Genomic DNA, 21,088 nt, shown 5'->3' on the forward strand with positions numbered 1-21,088 from the left:
TTTGTACTTTTTGGAAATCTCAGTGCTATTTGAGATATGGTATTCTGCCCAAAACTGAATCTGCAAAGAATTCTTTAGAAAAACATTCTTAAACAAATATTTTTACAGAGCTTTTATCTCTCAAATGTCTTTTCCCCCCCCTTTCGATACATTCTGCAATGTTTTACAACTCCAATATTTTTTTCTCTGCCTTGCTTAGATGCATGCTTTTAAAGATACTAGCAATCTCATTTCCAGCAATGTTCAAAAGTAGCACTACGTGCTTCATATTTGTTACCTACTATTTCAGGAATCAGCAGCTTTAACGGAGACTTCTAACTCCTTGGAAATGTTTAAATGTGTCATCTATTTCTCAGATTCCTTTGCTTATTTCTTAACATGCACTATATGCTATTTTTGCTGAGAAGCTCCAATATTTTTTAACCTTCAAAAGTAGTATGATGCAGTAAATAATCCAGTTGTATTTATTACGCTGCATGGGGCTTTCACAAAATGAAAAAAAAATCTTCCCAATCCCCATTAATAGAGCAACATTTACTTAAAAATATTAAGCAGACAGACCCATTACAACCAATGATTGCATATAATCCAAAATGACTTCTTGCCGTCACTGGTTTTAGCTGCTAGTAATAGTTCAGCTTGGTTTCTGACCCTCCTTTTAGCATCAACTGTAACCGGTTTCTTTATTTGGGATTTCTGATGGTCATCCTGCTGAAGTCCATTAGGTGGACCAGATACGATGGCTGCTGGCAAGGAAGGACTGCGCTCCCCTAGTTTGCAGCCTGTGTTTCATCCTCTTTTCACCTCTGCTGGATTCACCACGTTTCTTACCATTGGCCAGGCAATTCATGACCAGATAAAACAGATATTAAGGAAATCATTACATAACGAGTCCTTTGGTTTAAAAGGAACTGTTGGCCCTATGAATAGCAATACTGTTGTGGAAAAAAAAAACTAAAACAAAGAAAAAAAAAGAGATAGAGGGGACCTAATAACTGTATGTGTGTGTGTGTGTGTGTGTGTGTGTGTGTGTGTGTGTGTGTGTGTGTGTATATATATATATATATATATATATATATATCTGTAGGTCTTTGGTTGTTGGGTTTCTCCGTGTAAAATTGGAAGTGTCTTGGCGATGTTTCGATGAAGTCTCATTCGTCATCTTCTGGCTTCAGCTTCGTGCTTCTTGCTCCCAGAAGCACGAAGCTGAAGCCTGAAGATGTCGAATGAGACTTCATCGAAAAGTCGCCAAGACACTTCCAATTTTACACGGGAGAAAACCCGAACAACCAAAGACCTACATACAAACACCCGTGAAAACCTCAGAAAACAAATATCTATATCTATATCTATATCTATATATAATTGCTTCCCCAAACTGGCTAACGTGGCCGTATATAACACAAGGAAAGCTGGAAAACAATCACAAAACACTTACTGGCCTTACCATAAGAGAGCAACTTATTTATTAAGAGAAAATGAGTAAATTGTGCACTCATCTGGCTAGAAATTGTGAATTATACAAATGACTAATAATTTCACAATAACCTCTTAACAGAGCTATGCTCCTCCTATAAAAAGTGTTTGCTGATATTTCAATTTAATATGCATATTTAATTTACATACACTAAAGAGTAAAAAGGAGTCTTTCATAAGTTATACCCCATTAAAAAAAATTGCTTGTTTTTCTTCCCAAGGACAAGTTGCAGTCAGATGTGTAAGTTTTCCAACGACAGGTCCAATAACATGTGAATAATCAGTTGCTATTATATTATTTGTATCTTGTAGCCATATTTATGTTTCATACAATTTTTATTTATTCAGTCAACACAGAATTAAATACATAGCTTTCAAGGCAGATAACTGATATGGCCAGTTTGTGATATTCATGGAATGTTTTGAGTTTAACAATGAAAAAAATAGAGCAAAGAACAGTTTTTCACATGCAAAATGGCATTTTCTGTACAAAAATATGAATTTTATTACAGGATAACTTGGGATCTAAATTATATAATAAAGATATGGTATTAACTATTCCACTGGATAAAGAAGAAATGTTGTCATATGAAGTCTCTTTATTACAATTTAGTTAACAAATGCTAGTTATGGAACATACATAAAATAATTAAAATTCCTAGTTAGAACTCTATGAGTAGTGTATATTTTTTTAACAACTTTAAACAAACACAGTCATTGTTTTACAAAGCACATAAAAAAGTACTTCATATACAAAGAAAAGTACATGAATGTGCAAACACCATTTTTTTTTTCACAAGTGGTAATTTATCAGCTGAAAATGCTAGAAAAATCCTTCATTTCTTTAAGTTTGGAAATCCAAATATATTTAAAAAAGAAATATTTCCTATTTTGTGTAGTGTGAAATCTGTATTCACTATTCATTAGAAAAATAGGGAAAATAGTGGTTTTTTAAAAAAGGTAAACAATTCCAGAAACTGAAATCCTACAAGTGAAATCAGTTTGTCAATACTGGCCTGATTTGCACATAATGCTAAACCACAGTTTAATACTAGAAGGAGGAACTACTGAGAGGTTTGGATCTTTGGGCTCCCCTTTTCTTTTCTTTTTCTACCGTATGTAAGAGAAGCACGCTAACAGTGCTTGATTTAGTTTTGAGAAATCATAATTTAAGGTTCATAATAATAAATCATAGTTAATTTTAACTCTGGTTAGTAAAAAAATAAACTGTTTCAAAAACTAATGGCTTGTTATAACCAACTTTAGTGAAGATTAATCACTGTCCGATTCAACTCTTAGAATGGAATTTAATATGAAAGCTTCCAAGCCAGGGAAGGGATTCATCCATCAGTCCGAGGTTTGCAGTGAGAGGTCCTTATTCTATTAAACTTTGACTTAGCATTACATGTGAACTCAGCCATTAACTTACAAGTGACATCACTACACCCTAGAAAATACTGGCTAGTATAAACAAACATTGAGTTTTAATTTTAACATATTACTTTTTAAAGAAAACATATTCTCTTTCTAGGGTTGTTACACTCAAAAGTCACTATGTGTTGCAGCAAGAAAAGCTTTTATTTATTTTGGTTTGTAAAAAAATTGTCAAAGATTTTTAAGATGAGCAAAACACATTGGCAAATGTTAAAAAATCTAAAAACATTCTTCCAATTTATGTGCAAAAACATTTAAAGTATCAAATTACATCACATCAAGCCAAATTATGTACATATCATTATCTTAAATTGCTGTTATCTTGCTAGCATTTTGCTATAAATAATTTACTTCTCTCCTTCAAAATGCCTGTTTTCAAAGATTTCAGTGCAAGTGTTTGTTTTGTTTAGTGCATATTTTTTTTACAATGAGGAGAACAGCACATAAGTTAATATACAACTTTTGTATTTAGCATTTCCTCTTCCTGAGGCCTGCTCTTGGTTTCCATTCATCTACAAAGATGAATTAACTAGTAGAAAAATGGCAAGATATTTCTCAAGACAGACTGTTCAGAGAACAAGTGGCAGACCAGAAACCATTTCTTTTAATTTATGGTGCCTTGAGTGTGCCTTTTTATTGGTCTCCAGGGTTTAAAGGTTTAAATAACCTCTTTCTCAGAAAACACTGCTAGTCTGAATATGAATCCCTTTTTCTAAAATAGGAAGCTAAGAAGATTAAAGATAAATAAAGGATTATTTTCAAAAATCAAGTGTTCTGCTGGATTATTCATTCCTGTGTGTAAAAAAAAGTTACCCGCTGGGATCACTTAGCCTGGAATTGTATTGAAGATGAGGTTTTCTGGGCAATGAGGTTAGTTAGTGTCTTCCAAATGGAGAACGAGGCATTATATAAATTATCAACTAAAAGAAATACGATGTTCTGAGCACTGTGGCTGAAATATAAGGCTGTTCGAACTGCAATAAACAATTCTTCTAGGAAGTGGAGTTACTTAGGCATATCAACAGATATTTTTTTAAATGATGATGATGATGATAGCAAAAATAAATTCCTTATTATGCATCTGAAATGCAATTCTGTATCCGGTCCATCCACTGGTAGGCACTCTGTGCATCTTGTGCACAAAAATTATAGACTCGTTTACTTGTCTTTAGCTGCACAATTAAAATTAAAAGATAAAAGCAGTGTTAATTTTAGAACATACATGATTTCCATACTTCACGAATCCTATTGTCATTACAGTCTTTGCAGCAGCAACATTGCTCTCTGCTGTTCTCACGAACTTCAAACATCTACCATTTGGAAGAGAATCATATCTACAAATGCATAGGAAGTTTGCAAATGAGAAGCTGCAAGCAAACCAAGATTTTCTACTATACTAGTAGTCTTCAACTTACAACCGGTTGCTTACCGGCCATTGAAAGTTACAATGGCCTCCCAAGGTTACTTATGACCCAGATTTGAAGTTCTGAGCCCCCCTGCCCTGTGTTTGTAGCTGTTTGCAGTGCCCCCTAATCACATGATCTCAATTTACAACTCCCCACCCCAGACATCAGCATTTAATTCTGGTTTCTTATTGACACTGCAAAAAAGGTCATACAATTAGATATGGTCATATGGCAACCTGCTTAACTATCCGCATGACTTACAGCCATAATTTCAGGCTCAGTTATGGTTGTAAAATAAGGGTTATCTGTATTTCATTGGATGCATCAGACATTTCCCCCTACTTTTCTCAGGAGAAAAGGAGTATACCTAATAAGAGACTCACAGATTAGGAGTATACCTAATAACAGACTCACCTGAAAAGAGAGAATTCTCTCTTCAAGCAGCTTTTGCTTCCTTGGAAATTGCTGTCCTTTCCTGTATCTATCAAACATTCTGTTTGATAGATAATGTAGTCTAATATGTGTTACCTAGATCATACAACCTAAGGATAAACTACCAACTAGGTTAAATGCAATTTCACAACTGAAGAAAGTCAGGGAGAGAAATTATATATTGATTTCCAATATATTGTTTCCATCCCATCTTTTTCTTACGAGCTGCTTAATTCTAAAGTGGTGCTTAGCAATTCTTTTATCTGCCTTTTGACTGCTCAAGAGCTCCTATGTCTAATATGTGTTAAGCATTTATTTTTTTCTTCATCTAGTAGTCCATCCAAGCATTATTCTCCACAGTTTTCTGTAGGTTGTTAAGCAGATAGATATTTCCTCATTAACTTTGGGAGTGGCCAAGACAAGCAGCTCTTATATATAAACAGAGAGTAAATCCCACTACTTTCTAGCACTGAAGATGTTACCTAGCCAGGAAATGGAATGTCTGCATGAAAACAACCACAGAAAGTTCCAAGGACCCCATCATTCAATCCTGAGCCATTCTATTCTCTTCTATTGGTAGAAATGGAGTCCTGACTAAATGTGTCTATTTCTCCATGTCCTTATTTAAGAAACATTCTGCACAGATTCTATTGCCAACTGTCTACTTCATGCTGGCTGGGGGAATTCTGGGAGTTGAAGCCAACACATCTTAAAGTTGCCAAGGTTGAGAAAAACTGGTCTAGTGAATTAAGAGCAGGACTAAATTTTGTGGCTGAAACATCTGCTTTGTTAGATCAATCCCAGGTTAAATCAGTAGTCAATCTGGGGAGAGCTGACAGACATCAATCCAAAACTGCAAAACCGCTGCCAGTCCACATAGAGGGTGATAGAGGGAGCGGTTCGGAACTCCCATGTAACACCCATCCTGCGCAGACTGCACTGGCTGCCTGTTGTCTTCCGGGTGCGCTTCAAGGTATTGGTGACTACCTTCAAAGCGCTCCATGGCTTAGGACCAGGATATTTACGGGACCGTCTACTGCCATCTTCTATCTCCCAGCGACTGGTGCGTTCTCACAGAGAGGGACTCCTTAGGGTGCCGTCAGCCAAGCAATGTCGACTGGTGGCCCCCAGGGGGAGGGCCTTCTCTGTGGGGGGTCCTACCCTATGGAACGAACTTCCCCCTGGACTTCGTCAACTATCCGACCTTCGGACCTTTCGCCGCGAACTTAAAACCTATTTATTCCGTCTAGCTGGACTGGCTTGATGTTAAATTTTTAATTTGCTTTTATGGGTTTTAAATTTTGTAAATTTTATAGGGTGTTATTGTATTTTAAATTTTGGCCAATTGAATAAGTTTTTTAAGGGGTTGTTCTTAATATTTTATGTGCTGTTCTTTTTGTATTTTATTCTGGCTGTGCACCGCCCTGAGTCCTTCGGGAGAAGGGCGGTATACAAATTAAAATATTATTATTATTATTATTATTGTTGTTGTTGTTGTTGTTGTTGTTGTTGTTGTTGTTGTTGTTATTATTATTATTATTATTATTATTATTATTATTATTATTATTATTATTATTATTATTATTATTATTGACAGTAGTGAACCAGATGGACAAAGATGTGATTTGATGTAAGACAGCTTCCAAAACTCCTATTCTAGAACATGAGAAACTACCTTTGACAAATCAAATGACATTAAAGGGGGTGTTACTTAAAATATGTAGCACCACATATATAAGGGCAACGGAGAGGTGTGTTACACTGGTTACACTGGTGTATTCTATGTGCAAATTACAATCACATTCAAGACTGCAGCTTACCCCACTCCCAGAAAAATTCTTGCACATGTCCATTGTAGTTAAATCTGGCTGAACAAATTAGGGAGTTATATCTCCGCACAGATTAGTATGAGCACAGATTATGAGTACAAATTTTTGTTATTAATTTAAAGCAGATGGTAGTCTGGAGCCAATCTACTTACATCAAAGAAAGCTTTTTCATTAGCATGTTTTGGAGCACCAATAGTTGGTGAAGCAGGGATTACACTTTCTACTTCAGCAAGCTCAATATGGCCCTTACAATAAGCATCTTCCATGGAATCATAATATCTTAGCTAGGGTGAAAAGAAAAAGAAATGGTAAATGTTAAAAAAAGCAACCAGCCTAATAATATAAAAAGTCTGCCATTGTTATACTGAACATGTGAATAACTGTATAATGAGTAGCTACGATTCATCATAATCTCAAATGAAACGTTGTGGACAATTTTTAATTTCCTAAAATTCACCTCTGCATAAAAGTGATTACATAACAAATATAGCAAATATAGAAAAAGGGAAGACAAGTTAAAAGGCATGCTGATATATAGGGGATGTCCTGGATTACAATTTTGGAAGGGTTAAATGGTTTATAACTGTTGAAACTTAATTAATAAAATACCTTAATCAAAATACTGAAAATTCTATCCTTTTCCTTAAGGATAGTAAAGAAAAAATATCCAAATATGTTGGATAATTGGAATGTTCATGAAAAAATGTATAATGTAATCTGTATTAATATTTTAAAAATAAGCAACATTACAAAAAACAATTTCTTAGCGTTGTTTGATTAAAATTAGCATTCAAAAATAGCATTTCATTAATGCCTAATGTTGTTAATGTAAAAGTTTTAGGATTCAATTTGCAAGAAAGTAGCACCTTTTTCACATGGTAGTTGGGGGGTGGGGGGAAAGCATGCAAGTACTGTGCTCAAGGGAAATTTGAAACACTTTCTCACAATAATTTTTGAAACATGCACACTCCATAGCAAGGGTCTCCAACCTTGGTCCCTTTAAGAACAAAGCTGGCTGAGGAACTTTGGGAGTTGAACTCCACAAGTCTTAAAGGGACCAAGGTTGGAGACCCCTGCTCCATAGTACCTACTTAATCGGAAATATTTAAAAACAAATTTGATTTAAAGCTCAACATGGTCTTGAAAGTTTGATGGTAAGAAAATATAAAATATATAATGAAATAATAACATACATTTAAATAAACGAAGAAAAAGCAGCAACATTTCAGACGAATAACATTTGGGGGGGGGGGGGCGAGGGATACTTCTGGGTTCTACTGCTCTCCTGAAAGAGTGGAGAGCTCACGGATTGCACACATATATTACAGACCCTTATTATTTACCTGGTGTTTTGTAACATCTAGCACAAACCAACGTGGTTTCCAACCTTTTAGCAAAGCTCCTCTTTTGTAAAGGGTACCTTCAAAAGATCTAGAAGAAAAAGAAATGTTATTTCTTATTTTAAGTAATGGAAATCATAAAAATACCCACATATTAATGATGCTTATTAATTCAGTTCAATTCATAGGACAGAACTTAGCACAAAATGCCCAAGTGAAATTTCCTATTCTCTGACATTATCTCAACATCAAGCTATAGGCTTTAACTTAGTTCATTTATTACAGTGGGATGCAAAATATTACCAGCTTGAAACATTACCAGCCTGAAGTATTTCAAGACTCCTGAGCAGGATATGTAAAGTGTTTTGATATTGGGTGATATTATTTGTTGTTGTTGTTTTTTTAAAAAAAACCCTCCTTCTCCAATATGGAGGTTTGATGTGTGCATGATCCACAGGCACAGGCTGACATTGGCTGGAGCTAGTAGGAGCTGGCAAAGTGTGATAACCTGTCTGTGTTTATCTTGGTATAATAATCTCAGAAAGTTTTCTTAGCTGATAAATATGAATTAACCTCTTATTTCAGACCTATAAAATGCAGGTAATTCGTTGACGTATGACCACAATTGAGCCCAAAATTTCTGTTGCTGAGCGAGATTGTTAAGTGAATTTTGCCCATTTTAAGACCTTCATGCCATAGTTGGTAAGTGAATCACCACACTTGTTAAGTTAATAGCATGCTTGTTAAGTGAATCTGGCTTCCCCATCAATTTTGCTTGTCAGAAAGTTGCAAAAGGTGATCACATCATCCTGGAACACTGCAACCATCATGTAGGAGTCAGTTGCCTAGCATCTGAATTTTGAACCCTAACTGTAATGGTCATTAAGTGAACTATTGTAAGTTGAGGACTACTTGTATGATCTAGACCAGGGGTGTCAAACTCAATTTCATTGAGGGCCGCATCAGGATTGTGTTTGACCTCGGGGGGGGGGGGCTGGGGTGTGTGTGGATAGGGGTGTGGTCAAGGTGCGTGGTCAGTTCAACGTCATTTATCAAGGCTCCATTTTTGGCCGCGACAGCCTCCTCCAGCAAAAACGGAGCCCTGGTGGCTCGCGTGCGCCTTCCCCCGAGCTCCATTTTCATTGGCAGAGGGCTGCAGCAGGACATCATGGTTGAAAACAGAGTCCAGGCGGGCCGTGTATGGCCCTTCCAAGCTTTGTTTTTGCTGGCAGAGGCACCACGGACCAGTCCTTCACTGTTTCCAGGGCGGGCCCCTGGGCCAGGTCTAAGCACCCTGTGCACGGGATCTGGCCTCTGGGCCTTGAGTTTGAAACCCCTGATCTAGACCAAAGGTGTGAATATGTTTAAGATTGATTTATCACTTAAGGTTCATTTAAATTTTGAGAGTCCTTCCTTTGATTATCATATCATATTATTTTAAATACATCTGTGGAACATTTAATATTTTTTGAACAGTGGTGCCCTATAATACTTTCTTCTGTTAATTAACTTGTATCTTTATGTATCCATAGAATTCTTAGCCAACACAGCCAAAAGCCAATCCATCTGGAGGGCACTGTACACATTTGTTTCCACTGTAACACATTTGTTTTATAAATAACTAGATTAAGTTACAATTGGAAAAAAGTAATTTTAATAAAGGATGATTTGTGGGTCATTTGAAACAGAATGAAAATAAAGCAAATATAACAATTTTGCAAATGTTTTAAAGAAGCCAGGCTTGTATCATAGTCTGTTAGCTCAGTTTACCTATTTTCATCATGTTTTGAAGTGAACTGATTGTACAGTGTTGTTACTCTCCTTTCCACACCATTGGAAGATGAAATGTTGCTGCTTCGTTCTTCACCCAAGCCACTGTCGGGCAGATGCAATATAGACCTCTTCTGACAAGAGTGCAGGTTGACAGACATTGCTGAAGAACCAGAAGGATGTCTCCGATGCTTTAAAAGGTAGTGTGACATGGTGTGGGGTTGAAAAAACATCATGGGTTAGCCAAAAATCCAAACAGAGCTACTTTACCTCTTTTTCTTTTTTTTTTAAATCTCCTAACCTTGTGACAGAAATCCAAGGGTTGAATTAAACACTTCAGAAATGAATTGCTATACTCTATTTCTTGCAATAGAAAAATGGTACCATAGCTGGCACATAAAGTTTCTAATAAAAGTTAATTGAAAGGATCTATAAAAATAGTTTAGAACTTATTCAATGTTTGTGGCAAATGCATTTTTGGTTGTAAATTTCTCATTTTTAGCAATTACTGTAGCTTTGATTAGCTAGAACATTGCAATGTAATTCATACAAGTGCTAAAACATCAAAATATCTTTGCTATATACTGTGTTTCTATCAGTAGATGAAGAAGAAAGGAAAAGAAAAAGGAAGGGGAAAAAAGGAAGAACCCAACAGATCTGAAGATGAATATATGCTGGGGAATAGAGATGCAGATCTAATTATGAATGAAATGGTTAACATTTATATCAGAAATATGAATTTGTGATTTATTTAAGCTGTTGGGAATGCATATGAAAGTAGGAAGTCATATGTTGGTGCTAGCTGTATGTTGTGCTCCAGTGAATGGTGCTAATGGAAAAACCAGGGATAAGTTTTAGGAAAACTTATGCATTTTTTCAAAATTCTGAGCAAGTGCAGGACATTTTGATATCTGCTTACATAAAGATCTCTCTGTTTTCTAATTTAAGCAGAAATTAATGCTTACACATTGAAAGGGAATTCATCAAAAAGCATGACTGATTTGATTGTTTAAGATGAACAAATAAAAGATTTAGTAAAGGATGATTGAGTGATGTAATGTGGGACAGATCATAATTTGGTTACAGTGTGCCAGGAGTGGAACCTGGAAAAAAGGCTTGAAATAGAATGAAAAGAATTAGCTTACAAAAAAACCCAAGAAATGGGGAATTATGCTAATGGAAGCATGCAAGAGAATGCTGGAAAGAACAATGACATAGAAGGAGGCTGTGAGTGAGGAAAAGAGCAAGTAAGACAACAATTACAGCAAAAATAAAAGATTGTGTGTATTGGGGAAAAACATAGCCGCAAAGAATGTGGAAGAAAAAGTTAAAATTAAAAGAAGGACAGAAAATGGAGAGTTGTTTTGATGGGAAAAAAGCCCATTTTGTTTTGGAAGTAGGTGAAGAGGGCTAAATAAGGATGGATGGATTTTAAACAAAAAGAAGTATAGTTACTTGAGATGAAATTGAAATAAAGTAAGGCAAGGTGGAAGGAGTATTTTAGAGACTAATATTTAATGATAAATCAAAAGTGAAACTGAAATAAGCACTATCGATTTTAACGTTCAAGAAAAAATGAATGGTAGTATAATTGAGAGAGCACGGCTAGCCTGTATAAAAGTTATTTATCCCATCCCTAAGAAACTGGATAAATTAAAGGTCAAGAAGAAAAAGATCTGCACAGGGATGGTGATTGAAATGCAATAATAATAATAGTAATTTATATTTGGTTCCTTTGAATTTATAGTATATAAATTCTTGGTCATAATAACTAATAATAAAAAACAAGCAGATAACTAACAATCTGGTTTCTCCACACGTCATCCTTAGTGAAGCGTGCAAACCAGTGTCTGAATTTCCTGCATTGGATCAGAAGAGCGCATCTTTCTCCTTTTGTCCTGGCCAGGCACTATTGAGAGCATTTTAACAAACTGCATCACTGTTTGGTTTGGTGGTAGCAGTTCCTCGGATAGAAAGTCCATACACAGCGTGGTAAGGACAGCCGAGAAGATTATAGGAAGCTTGCTTCCTGTTATTCAGGAAACTGCTTATAAGTGCTATGTGCTTAGAGATCAAAGCATTGTTAGAGACCCCACATACCCACTTTATGGTTTGTTTCTGTTGCTCCCCTCTGGGAGCAGGTTTCAAAGTATTTGTAGCAGGACTAACAGATTCTGTAACAGCTTTGCTCCCTATGCCATCCATCTGGTAAACTTGCAGGATTCATTTTTCTCACCATGTACATGTATATATCCAACCTAGATTGTGTTGTTTCTCTGTGTCATATATGTCGGTATAGGCATAATTTTGTATTTATTTTGTCATATTTATGTAGCATATACTGGAGGTAGTGACCCTTTGAGAGCTGCATGCAAAGAAATTTCATTTTAATGTATGCCGATTAGTGTACATTCAAAGTGACTAAGTTATTCTAAGTTCTTCTACGTTCTAAACTCATAATGCTTTGGAATCAGACTTATGCAAATGGAAAAGTTGTTCAAGAATTTTTTCTCTATGTTGCATTTTGTTGCAGCCCTCCATACTCTTCAAGCAGTGCTACTTATCCTTTCTCATTGCAAACATCCTTGCATTACTCTACATTACTTCAAGGGTCCTCACAGTGTGCCAAGTCCTTGTACTGAAGGGAGCCATTGAAGCTATTGACATTTGTATAAGTCTAGATCAAAACCATGTTTCACGGTTTAGCTTGGGTTTATTATATCAACTACTAGCTATATACCATATATCATTTAGTTTTTAGAAAACTAAAAATATTCTCAAATAATCAAGGTGGACACTGTTGGGGAGTAGTACAACGGTCAGGTGCATTATTTATTCATTATCCCATTTCAGCATGAAACGTGAATCCAGTGACAGAGATGTACTGTAAATATGTTAAGAGTTTAAAATGTATACACTGCCATATTGAATAATTTTATAGTGATACATATATATGGAATGTTGAGACAATTATTTTTAGCCCTTGCTGAAAGTTTGAAGATTCTCATTAAAATACTTACATTGTCTTTCCCTGAATCTTCTTTCACATTTATTTTGACTCTTTCCCACAGTGACTGCCACCTTTCTGGGCTGTGGTTTAATTTGTTCTCCAGTTTTTCAATTTCCTAAAAACAAACTTCCATAATATTAAATCTTTCTGTTGTTCCTTCAAACACATGAACTATAACCTCTTGCTACAGTTGAAAATGATGATAAGGACTGGAAGTGTTTTTAAAAATACTTACACAGTTCAAGTCCAATGCTGTGATTGCAAGATTTTACGTTGCCAAGATTAACATTTATCATTTTTTTAAAAAAGAAACAGTACTAAATTATAATAAAAAAGAAAATGTGACAGACTTATTTAATGTGTTGGCCAAACTGTAATTTATTTCTACTTTTAAAATGGGAATTTGAATTCCCTTACTGCCTCTTATTAGAGCTATTTCCTATGAATAAGCTATAAATGAAATAAAATGAAAAGAAAATAAGACAGAAACATTTTTTTCTCAAGCGCTCAGGTAGTATGCTTCAGCATCATCATCAATCATTTTTCAGCAATATCAGCATTCTTCAATCTCCCAGGATTTATTAAAGATACACAGTACTCTTCACTTACAAATATCATTAGATTATTATAGATCTACTAGATCAGGACTACAAAAAACAACAACACATTTCCACTAGCTAGCCCTAATTGTTTTCTGCCATCTATTGGTCCTTTGGATTTTGGCAGCTTAGATCTGATAGCCCAAATTATTTTAAGAATCAGAAGAACAAAATTTTTCATTTCATTTCATTTCTTAGCCAATGAGCCACTGTATCCCTATAATATATGTATATATAGTATATTATGAGATTTAGATAATGGTCAATAAAGTAAATGCAGCATTTCCTTGTGAAAGTTTTAAAAATTACTTTAAAAACTAACTCTCTCCTTTCCTCTACATTTTCTTATCTTGATCTTTTGTTAAATTAAAAACACTGAAAACTAATAATAATAATAAAAAGATGATGCTACATCAATATATTAAATGGTTATACTTACACTAAATAAGTTGGTGATGGCATCAGGTTGCACTTTAGCCAGGTTATCATAGCATGGCCAGACAATTTTTCTCTTATTGTGGGAAGGTGACATATCCATCTGATCTGTTTCATCCAAGGTACTACACTTTGCACTTATCATAGTCCAGTCATAACTTGGGCCTGTGGCTAAAGTCTCTTCTATGTAGTAATCCCATTTCTTAAGGCAGGAAATGCTGACATTTGGTTTTAATACCTGTATAAAAAGAACCCTTGTAGCTGATAAATGTGATTTGACCATTCTTCCCTAATGATATGACCCTGGCTCAAACCATTTCCCTCAACTTAAATGCAGATAAACATTTAATCCATTTTAATAGTATTCTATTAGCAATTCTATTCTTTTTTCAGTTTCCTCCTGTGGTTAAGTAGGTAAATTGTTTCCCAATTCAGTTCTAACCCTGGGAATCCCCCCTATTTTCTTCTCCTTTAAATTCTGTGTGCCTAGAATATATCAAATGTTTCATGAATTGGCAGGATTCTGCCCTTGCTCAATTTATTCCTGTGAAATGATGCAACAGAAGTAGGACATGGTGTGAGTTCCATATTAAAATAATTATGAAACTTATGAATTCAGAAACGTTATTAAAATATAGCATAGCAAAAAAAATCTAGTTTGCAAATATTTTGGTCCCTTGTAATCAAGTAACGTATAAAATGTGGGACAATAATTGCCTTTATTTCAAAGGATGCCAACATTCAACAACACCATCCTAATAACATTAGCATCAAGACCTTTAGATTACAATAGGCACCACCACCTAAAACTGTGTATCCCAGGTAGCCCTGTTAAATGCTTAGCTAGTTTGATATGTTGCTACCTCAGTAAACTACAGTCATATATAACTATTACACATACATATTTGGGCATATTCTTTGAAGTAAAAATTGGAGACAAGTAGATTGTCATATGAACTAAAAATAGGAGACAAGTAGATCTTCATAGTCAGTGATTAAAAAAAAAACATTGAAGGAAAGAAATATGTAGTTCTCCCCAAACCAAACTAGGCAGTCCTGTTTGGCTATGAACATACAATTAACAAGCTGTCTTTGTGAACCAAGGGTACTTTGCAACACTTGAACTTACCCTTAAAAAATAAACAAATTTGCTTTTATAATATCATTTTGGTCCAGTGATAAGACTACCACAGCAATTACATATCAACAAAATTTCTCCTATCTGCCAAATCACAATTTCCTTAAAATAACAATAAGCCTCATAAAAATGCAAACTAACCAGACTCATTGGCTATAGTCTTTAGATCCCTGTGTCTGAAAAACTACTGTCTAGACAGCATGGTAATCATTCTGAAAACTGGGCAATTAACCCATTGAATAAATGTTAATTACACTAATGGTAAACTGTATTTATTAGGTATTAGAAATAAAAAGTCTGTGAATATGTCGGCTGTATACCTCTGTTTCAACTGGCATGTAGAGATAATTGAAGAAAACTGGATTCCTTTTGTGTATCTTGTCAATGCAATCCCAAATGCAAATTCCCTTTTTGCCATGTTTTTCTCCTTTATCTTCAAATAATGTTCCTTAAAATGATAAAATGTAATGTAATTAGAAGGACACAACCTTAGATTTGGATGGCATTGATAATTGTGGCACAATATTTAAGTTAGATGAGCCACATCTAATTGTGGAATAGAGACAAATCCAGAATGTGCCTGAAAATATATTTGTGGCTCTCAGCACAAAAAGCATTTTATAAGTGACAAATAGTAGGCAAACACAAATGGCTAACTTATCATGAGATATTAGAATTTTGTCAAGAAGATTATAAACTAAAATTAAGAGAACTAGTGGCAAAAATATTGACTAGAAGCTATATGGATTGGGAATTTAGGAAGAGTTAAAAAAAAGCAAAATAACTGAAATCATCACAAGAGTTCCGTGTTTTAAAATCAAAACACAATATGATTCAATAATAATTTACTGATTAGTCAAGGAACCATATGCAATAAAAGTGGTAAAATCAAATCGAAATAAATTAGAGAAATGGCAGAAACTCAGTGTATGAAAGTTACACAGCTCTGCTGTCCTCCACATGACATTTAGGCTATAGACAAAAATCATTTTATTGAAGAAAAAATTATTTTATTGAAGAAAAAAAATCACAGAATAGCTTTTTAAATATTTAGGACAAATTTAAATTTAAATATTTGCACAAATACTTCCTGTGTATACTTAGATATGCTTAACAAATTATCTAGGAAAAGGATGAAAACATCTTTAGATTTTTAATAGTGTTACTAGCTGGTTTTTTATAGATTAAGCTTATTATATAACTGAGTGAGACACCTATTAAAAAATGCAAGAGCAAAGAATAAAAATATATTGCTAAAGATATTTATTTTTAAGAATGGGTATTTTATTAACTATAAGTTGGTTATGATTTGACTGTGCAAAATGCACATCAAGTATATGTATACCTTTTCTGTTTTCAAACTATGCTTCCCAAAATGATGGTAATTTCCAAAATTACCTTTGACTAAAAGAGAGAGAATATACATGTTTTGGGGACACAGCTAATTTGCACTTGAAACCATTGTTACACATCCAGAAACCCGCTCCCTGCACGGCTGTCTGAGCAAATCAGCACTGCAGCTACCAACTTGCTCACAGTTCCAACAGTAGCAGAAAACCCTCAACAACATTTTCTGCTATCATCTCTGTTCATGATCCCTCTGTAACATACAAAGCAGCTATTTTCTATTGTCCATCCCAGATTCCCAATTTGCCTCAGTGCTATTACAATAAATAAATAAATAAATAGATAATGGTACATGGTAGTTTGTAAGCCTCCATATTCTGTTATTGAAATGAAATACTAACCATTTGCTAGGAACCACTGAATGATACTTTTTCAATTTCTGAAAATACTGATGGAATTTTGAAAGACCGTTTAATGACAGATAACACGCTATTTAAAAAAATACACCACTCAGTTGCTCTGTGAGCGAAATGGGCAATCACTAAATCCAATAAACAAAATAAATGTACACATCTCCTCTATCAATTTTCCTCTATCATTTGGACTAGAAGACCTCCAAGGTTCCTTCCAACTCTTATTATTCTATGATTATTCAATACAAAGCAGATGTCAGTGATATTGTTTCAATCCATTTCTGATGAGAAGCTTTAAAAATAATAAAATAGCAGCCAAATTAACACTGATCAACTTGGGATCCATACCGTGTTCCAGTCTTTCATAGTCTGAGTCCAGCAGGAATGTTTTAAATCGATTGGAAACATAATGAAATGCTAAGAACTTCAAGTAATACTGATTGAATTCAAACTCTGTTGGATACTGGCTGTGAATCTGAAATTCATAAAAATAAAAACAATGGTATAATTAATTTATTACCAAGGGCAAAGTCAGCAAATTATATTATTTCATCTTTTTTTAACTCTTAGGTATCTATTTTATCAGCAAGATTAAAATAGTTAGAGATGTTTTATGTTTCCCATATAGAGATAGTAGGGGGTACAGATACAGACTTTTCTATGGCCTTTCCCATAGAGATTTTGTTACTCACTCCTGCATTGCTTTATAAAGATGTCAAGATTAATCCTGCATTGCTTTATAAAGATGTCAAGATTATTTTTTTCACAGGGCTTTTGCCAGTTTGTGTTGCCCAGGTTAGATGAAATTAGCACTTATGCTTGCTTTATTTTCATTTCATTTTATGATTTTATAGATGTACTGTGATTCAATTTCTCATTCTATAATTTTGATTTGGTATTTTATATTATTACATTGTAAACCTGCTATGAGGTGCATAGATTTAGTGACATCTAAGCAGTGTAAATAAATAGATATTAACATCCTCTACAGAGTAGTCCTTGTGTTGCCCTTCAATCAATTCAGAAAATTATAGGCATTGAGTTTTACATATAACATATAACTTACACATAATTTCACCTGTGTTAGTGAACAAGCAATCAGAAGAGTTTCTAAGACCAAGGAAAGATTTGCATGGGGAAAGAGGGTTGCTGAAATATCCTGGTCCACAAAACCCATAAAGAAGTGGTACACTGTAGAGTATCCTCTCTCTCCCCGCTATCTTTCCCCTCCCAGAATTTGCTCTGCAATAGAACATACATTTCCTTGGCTCTACACAGAAGAACGCTATAAGAGAGTTCATTTGACAAAGATCAGATCAAGTTTAAATGTTCAGAAAGGGATCATCTACAATCAACCTACAAAATAATTCCAATGTGCTCCCCCAATAATAGAGCAAAGAAAAAGGTAGCAGAATTCTGGTCTGTTTGTAGCTATATGGTCTCCACACTTCTTTTAACTATTAGAACAGACTGTATTTTATACAGAAATTCTGTGGTTAGTGGTATTTAGTGATGCAAATGCAATGGGAAAAATAAAATTTAGTAGCATTCTTTGAACTGTACCAGTCTTTCTATCTTACCTACAAAATATACACATAGTGGATGAAGTAATAGTTATAACTTATGTTTTCCATTTTGATGTTTGGAAAATGAAAGGGAGAACAGTTGAAGAAATAATGTCTATTTTTATAATGATTTTATGCAAATAGTATTATTCCCACAAGATTAAGCAATCACTTGAACTGTAGGAGAAAGTGAGAGAAGCATCATTTGTAATATGACATGATTGTCACTAAAGTTGTCTTCCTAGAAACAACTGGATAATCTACCAGATGTTGCTGTTGTGAAATAACGATTCACATTAATAATTCACTTGACACCTGGAGATATTGGCATAAACAATGGCTATTTAAAAGATGATGCATTTCTAATTTAAGCATCATAACTTCTTATGTACTCTCTAGGCGAAATAAGGACAATTCCTTTTCAACCACATGAAAAGAGTCATTTGTTAAATCTTCAGTTATTGCTCTTGGTTGTTTGAATGTAGAACTCTTATGAATTTATACTGCATATCTAAAATTAGTCAAATCTAAAATTAGATTTCCAAATATATATTTTTACAACTTCAAGCATATGAAGAAATAAAGGATATTTGTTCCCAAAAATAACATTCTACAGAAGTACGACTTGCAGGGCAAAAAGCTTTTATTTCAGCATAATTATGGAAGTTGATAAGATTAAAAAAAAACCTTCACAGAAAATAACTTCATATATGCAATACAGACTTTTCATATCCTAGATCTGAGCTGCAATAGATTGCCATTGCTATTGTGTCAATTAACTGACTTACAAAGCACCTGCATGGCCCATGCTAAAAATATATTGAACTGACTAATCCAACAGTAATTTTTCTTTGTGTTGACATGAAATATTTTTTTAAACACCAATGAGATGTACATAAATTCATAAAACTTACACTGATGTTATCTATTCTTACTGCATCAAGCTACCCTTCCAAATTGATGACTCATTGAAATGTTTGATGGAGAGGGAGGGATTTAAATTGCTTGAAAATGATATGGAGGAGATAAAACAGATTACCTTCTCCCAAATGTTCTATAAGCTAAAATTTAGGATGAGGATGTGTCCACTTGCTAAGGAATACAAGATTGTAAAAATATATAGTGGTTATAACTTCATTTGCATAACTGCTGAGGTCAATTTAAAGATAAAAGTTTCCCCTGTCCAGTTGTGTCTGAATCTAGGGAGCAGTACTCATCTTTGACAACTTAAATCCATAACTGGCAGATGACCTGAATGCATTTTATTGTATGTCCTGAATGCATTTTATTGTATGTCTGAGAGGAAACCACTGTCAACTATCGCTACCCTCTCCATCTCAGATATACCAACAGCCAACAACTACAACCACAGAAAAAGATGTGCAAGGTCTATTTCACAGACAAAAGTCTGGAAAAGCACCAGGCCCAGAAAAGGTAATATGTTCTTACTTGAATGTGTGTGCTGACCAATTGGCCTCATCTTCAACCATTATCTTTAATAAAGCATTAGAGACATGTTATATTCCTTCTTGCTTCAAGCACTCTACTATCATCCCAGTGCCTAAGAAACCTTTCATCAAGGAAATGAATTACTAGAAACCCGTTGCTCTGACATCATAATGAAAACCTTTGAAAATCTAGTGCTGACCTACCTGAAAACTATAATAGATCCACTGTTAGATCCCTTGCAATTTGTCTACTGAACAAATAGATTGGCAGATGATGCTGTTAGTATAACTTTGCACTACGTATTACAACATTTTGAATCTCCAAGGGCCTATGCAAGGGTCCTTTTTGTAGATATCAGCTCGGCATTCAATACCATCATTTCAGATATTCTTCTCACTAACTGACTCAGCTAGCTGTCCCTGACCACACTTGTACGTGGATCGTAAGCTTTCTAACAGATAGGAAGCAGCAGGTGAAGCTAGGAAAAATCACATCAGATACTTGTACAATTAGCACAGGTGCCCCCCCCCATCTCTATACCAACCACTGCATCTGAAATAATCCCTCTGTTAAATTACTGAAGTTTACAGATGATACAACAGTGATCCATCTCATTCAAGACAACAAATCTGCATACAGAAAGGAAGTTGAACAACTGACCCTGTGATGCAGCCAGAACAATCTTGAACTGAATACAATCAAAACTGTACAGATGATAGTAGATTTTAGGATAGGCCCTCCTATTCTACACCTCTTACAATACTAGAAAACATAGTATCAACAGTAGGGATCTTCAAGTTTCTAAGTTCTATAATATTTCAGGATTTAAAATGGATGCCTAACACCAAAAATGTCATTAAAAACCAACAAAGAATGTTCTTCCTCTGCCAACTCAGAAAGTTCAGACCGCCCAAGGAGCTGCTGATACAGTTCTACAAAGGAATTATTGAGTCTGTCATTTGCACCTCTACAACTGTCTGGTTTGGCACAGCAATCACACAGGAGAGATACAGATTTCAACAGATAGGACTGCAGAAAAAATAATTGCAACCAGCCTACCTTCCATTGAGGACCTGTATACTGCACAAGCCAAAAAGAAGCTGCAAAACTATCTACAGACCCCTCACATCCTGGACATAAACTTCTTCCCTTAAGTTGACATTGTAGGACATTACATGCCAAAACAACCAGACACAAAGACATCCCCCCGCCCAGTGGTGAGTTGCCAGTGGTTTGCCCCAGATCAGTTGAACCGGTAATTGCGGGAGGCTCCGCCCACCCTCCTGGACAGCTCTGCACATGCACAGAAGTGTCGCACGTGTACAAGTGTGCACGCACCGAGCGAATTGGTAGCAGCTGAAATTAAAACCCACTACTGCCCCCCCCCCCGCTATCACTCTGCTAAACAATTAATACCCATAACACAGTCAAGCCACCTAGTAGGG

At 35.0% G+C, this 21,088-nt stretch overlaps 1 protein-coding gene and 1 long non-coding RNA gene across 12 annotated transcripts in view; one reads left to right on the plus strand and one right to left on the minus strand.

The window, feature by feature from the left end:
* LOC131186339 (uncharacterized) overlaps positions 1–21,088 on the plus strand; it is a 38,644-nt gene that overhangs the window by 15,127 nt on the left and 2,429 nt on the right. For 3 of the 7 annotated variants that reach the window (XR_009152353.1, XR_009152354.1, XR_009152349.1), the window contains 2 exons: positions 8,503–8,619; positions 9,758–10,137. This is a non-coding gene — a long non-coding RNA (uncharacterized LOC131186339). Of the gene's footprint in view, positions 1–8,502; positions 8,620–9,757; positions 10,138–10,286; positions 10,425–19,535; positions 19,629–21,088 lie in introns of those variants that run through there. The other 4 variants (XR_009152352.1, XR_009152355.1, XR_009152350.1 and 1 more) reach the window with 4 other exon arrangements.
* The window catches only part of SBF2 (SET binding factor 2), a 227,044-nt gene continuing 207,749 nt past the window's right edge, over positions 1,794–21,088 (minus strand). For 4 of the 5 annotated variants that reach the window (XM_058159766.1, XM_058159757.1, XM_058159774.1 and 1 more), the window contains 8 exons: positions 16,978–17,104; positions 15,190–15,317; positions 13,736–13,969; positions 12,708–12,812; positions 9,688–9,878; positions 7,921–8,008; positions 6,730–6,861; positions 1,794–4,082 (listed from right to left, as the gene is read on the minus strand). In XM_058159766.1, coding sequence (XP_058015749.1) covers positions 3,984–4,082; positions 6,730–6,861; positions 7,921–8,008; positions 9,688–9,878; positions 12,708–12,812; positions 13,736–13,969; positions 15,190–15,317; positions 16,978–17,104 — 1,104 coding nt within the window. In that variant the 3' untranslated portion in view covers positions 1,794–3,983. Of the gene's footprint in view, positions 4,083–6,729; positions 6,862–7,920; positions 8,009–9,687; positions 9,879–12,707; positions 12,824–13,735; positions 13,970–15,189; positions 15,318–16,977; positions 17,105–21,088 lie in introns of those variants that run through there. The other variant, XR_009152348.1, reaches the window with a different exon arrangement.

The sequence above is a fragment of the Ahaetulla prasina genome, chromosome 1 (genome assembly GCF_028640845.1).
Source record: "Ahaetulla prasina isolate Xishuangbanna chromosome 1, ASM2864084v1, whole genome shotgun sequence".
Classification (NCBI taxonomy): domain Eukaryota; kingdom Metazoa; phylum Chordata; class Lepidosauria; order Squamata; family Colubridae; genus Ahaetulla; species Ahaetulla prasina.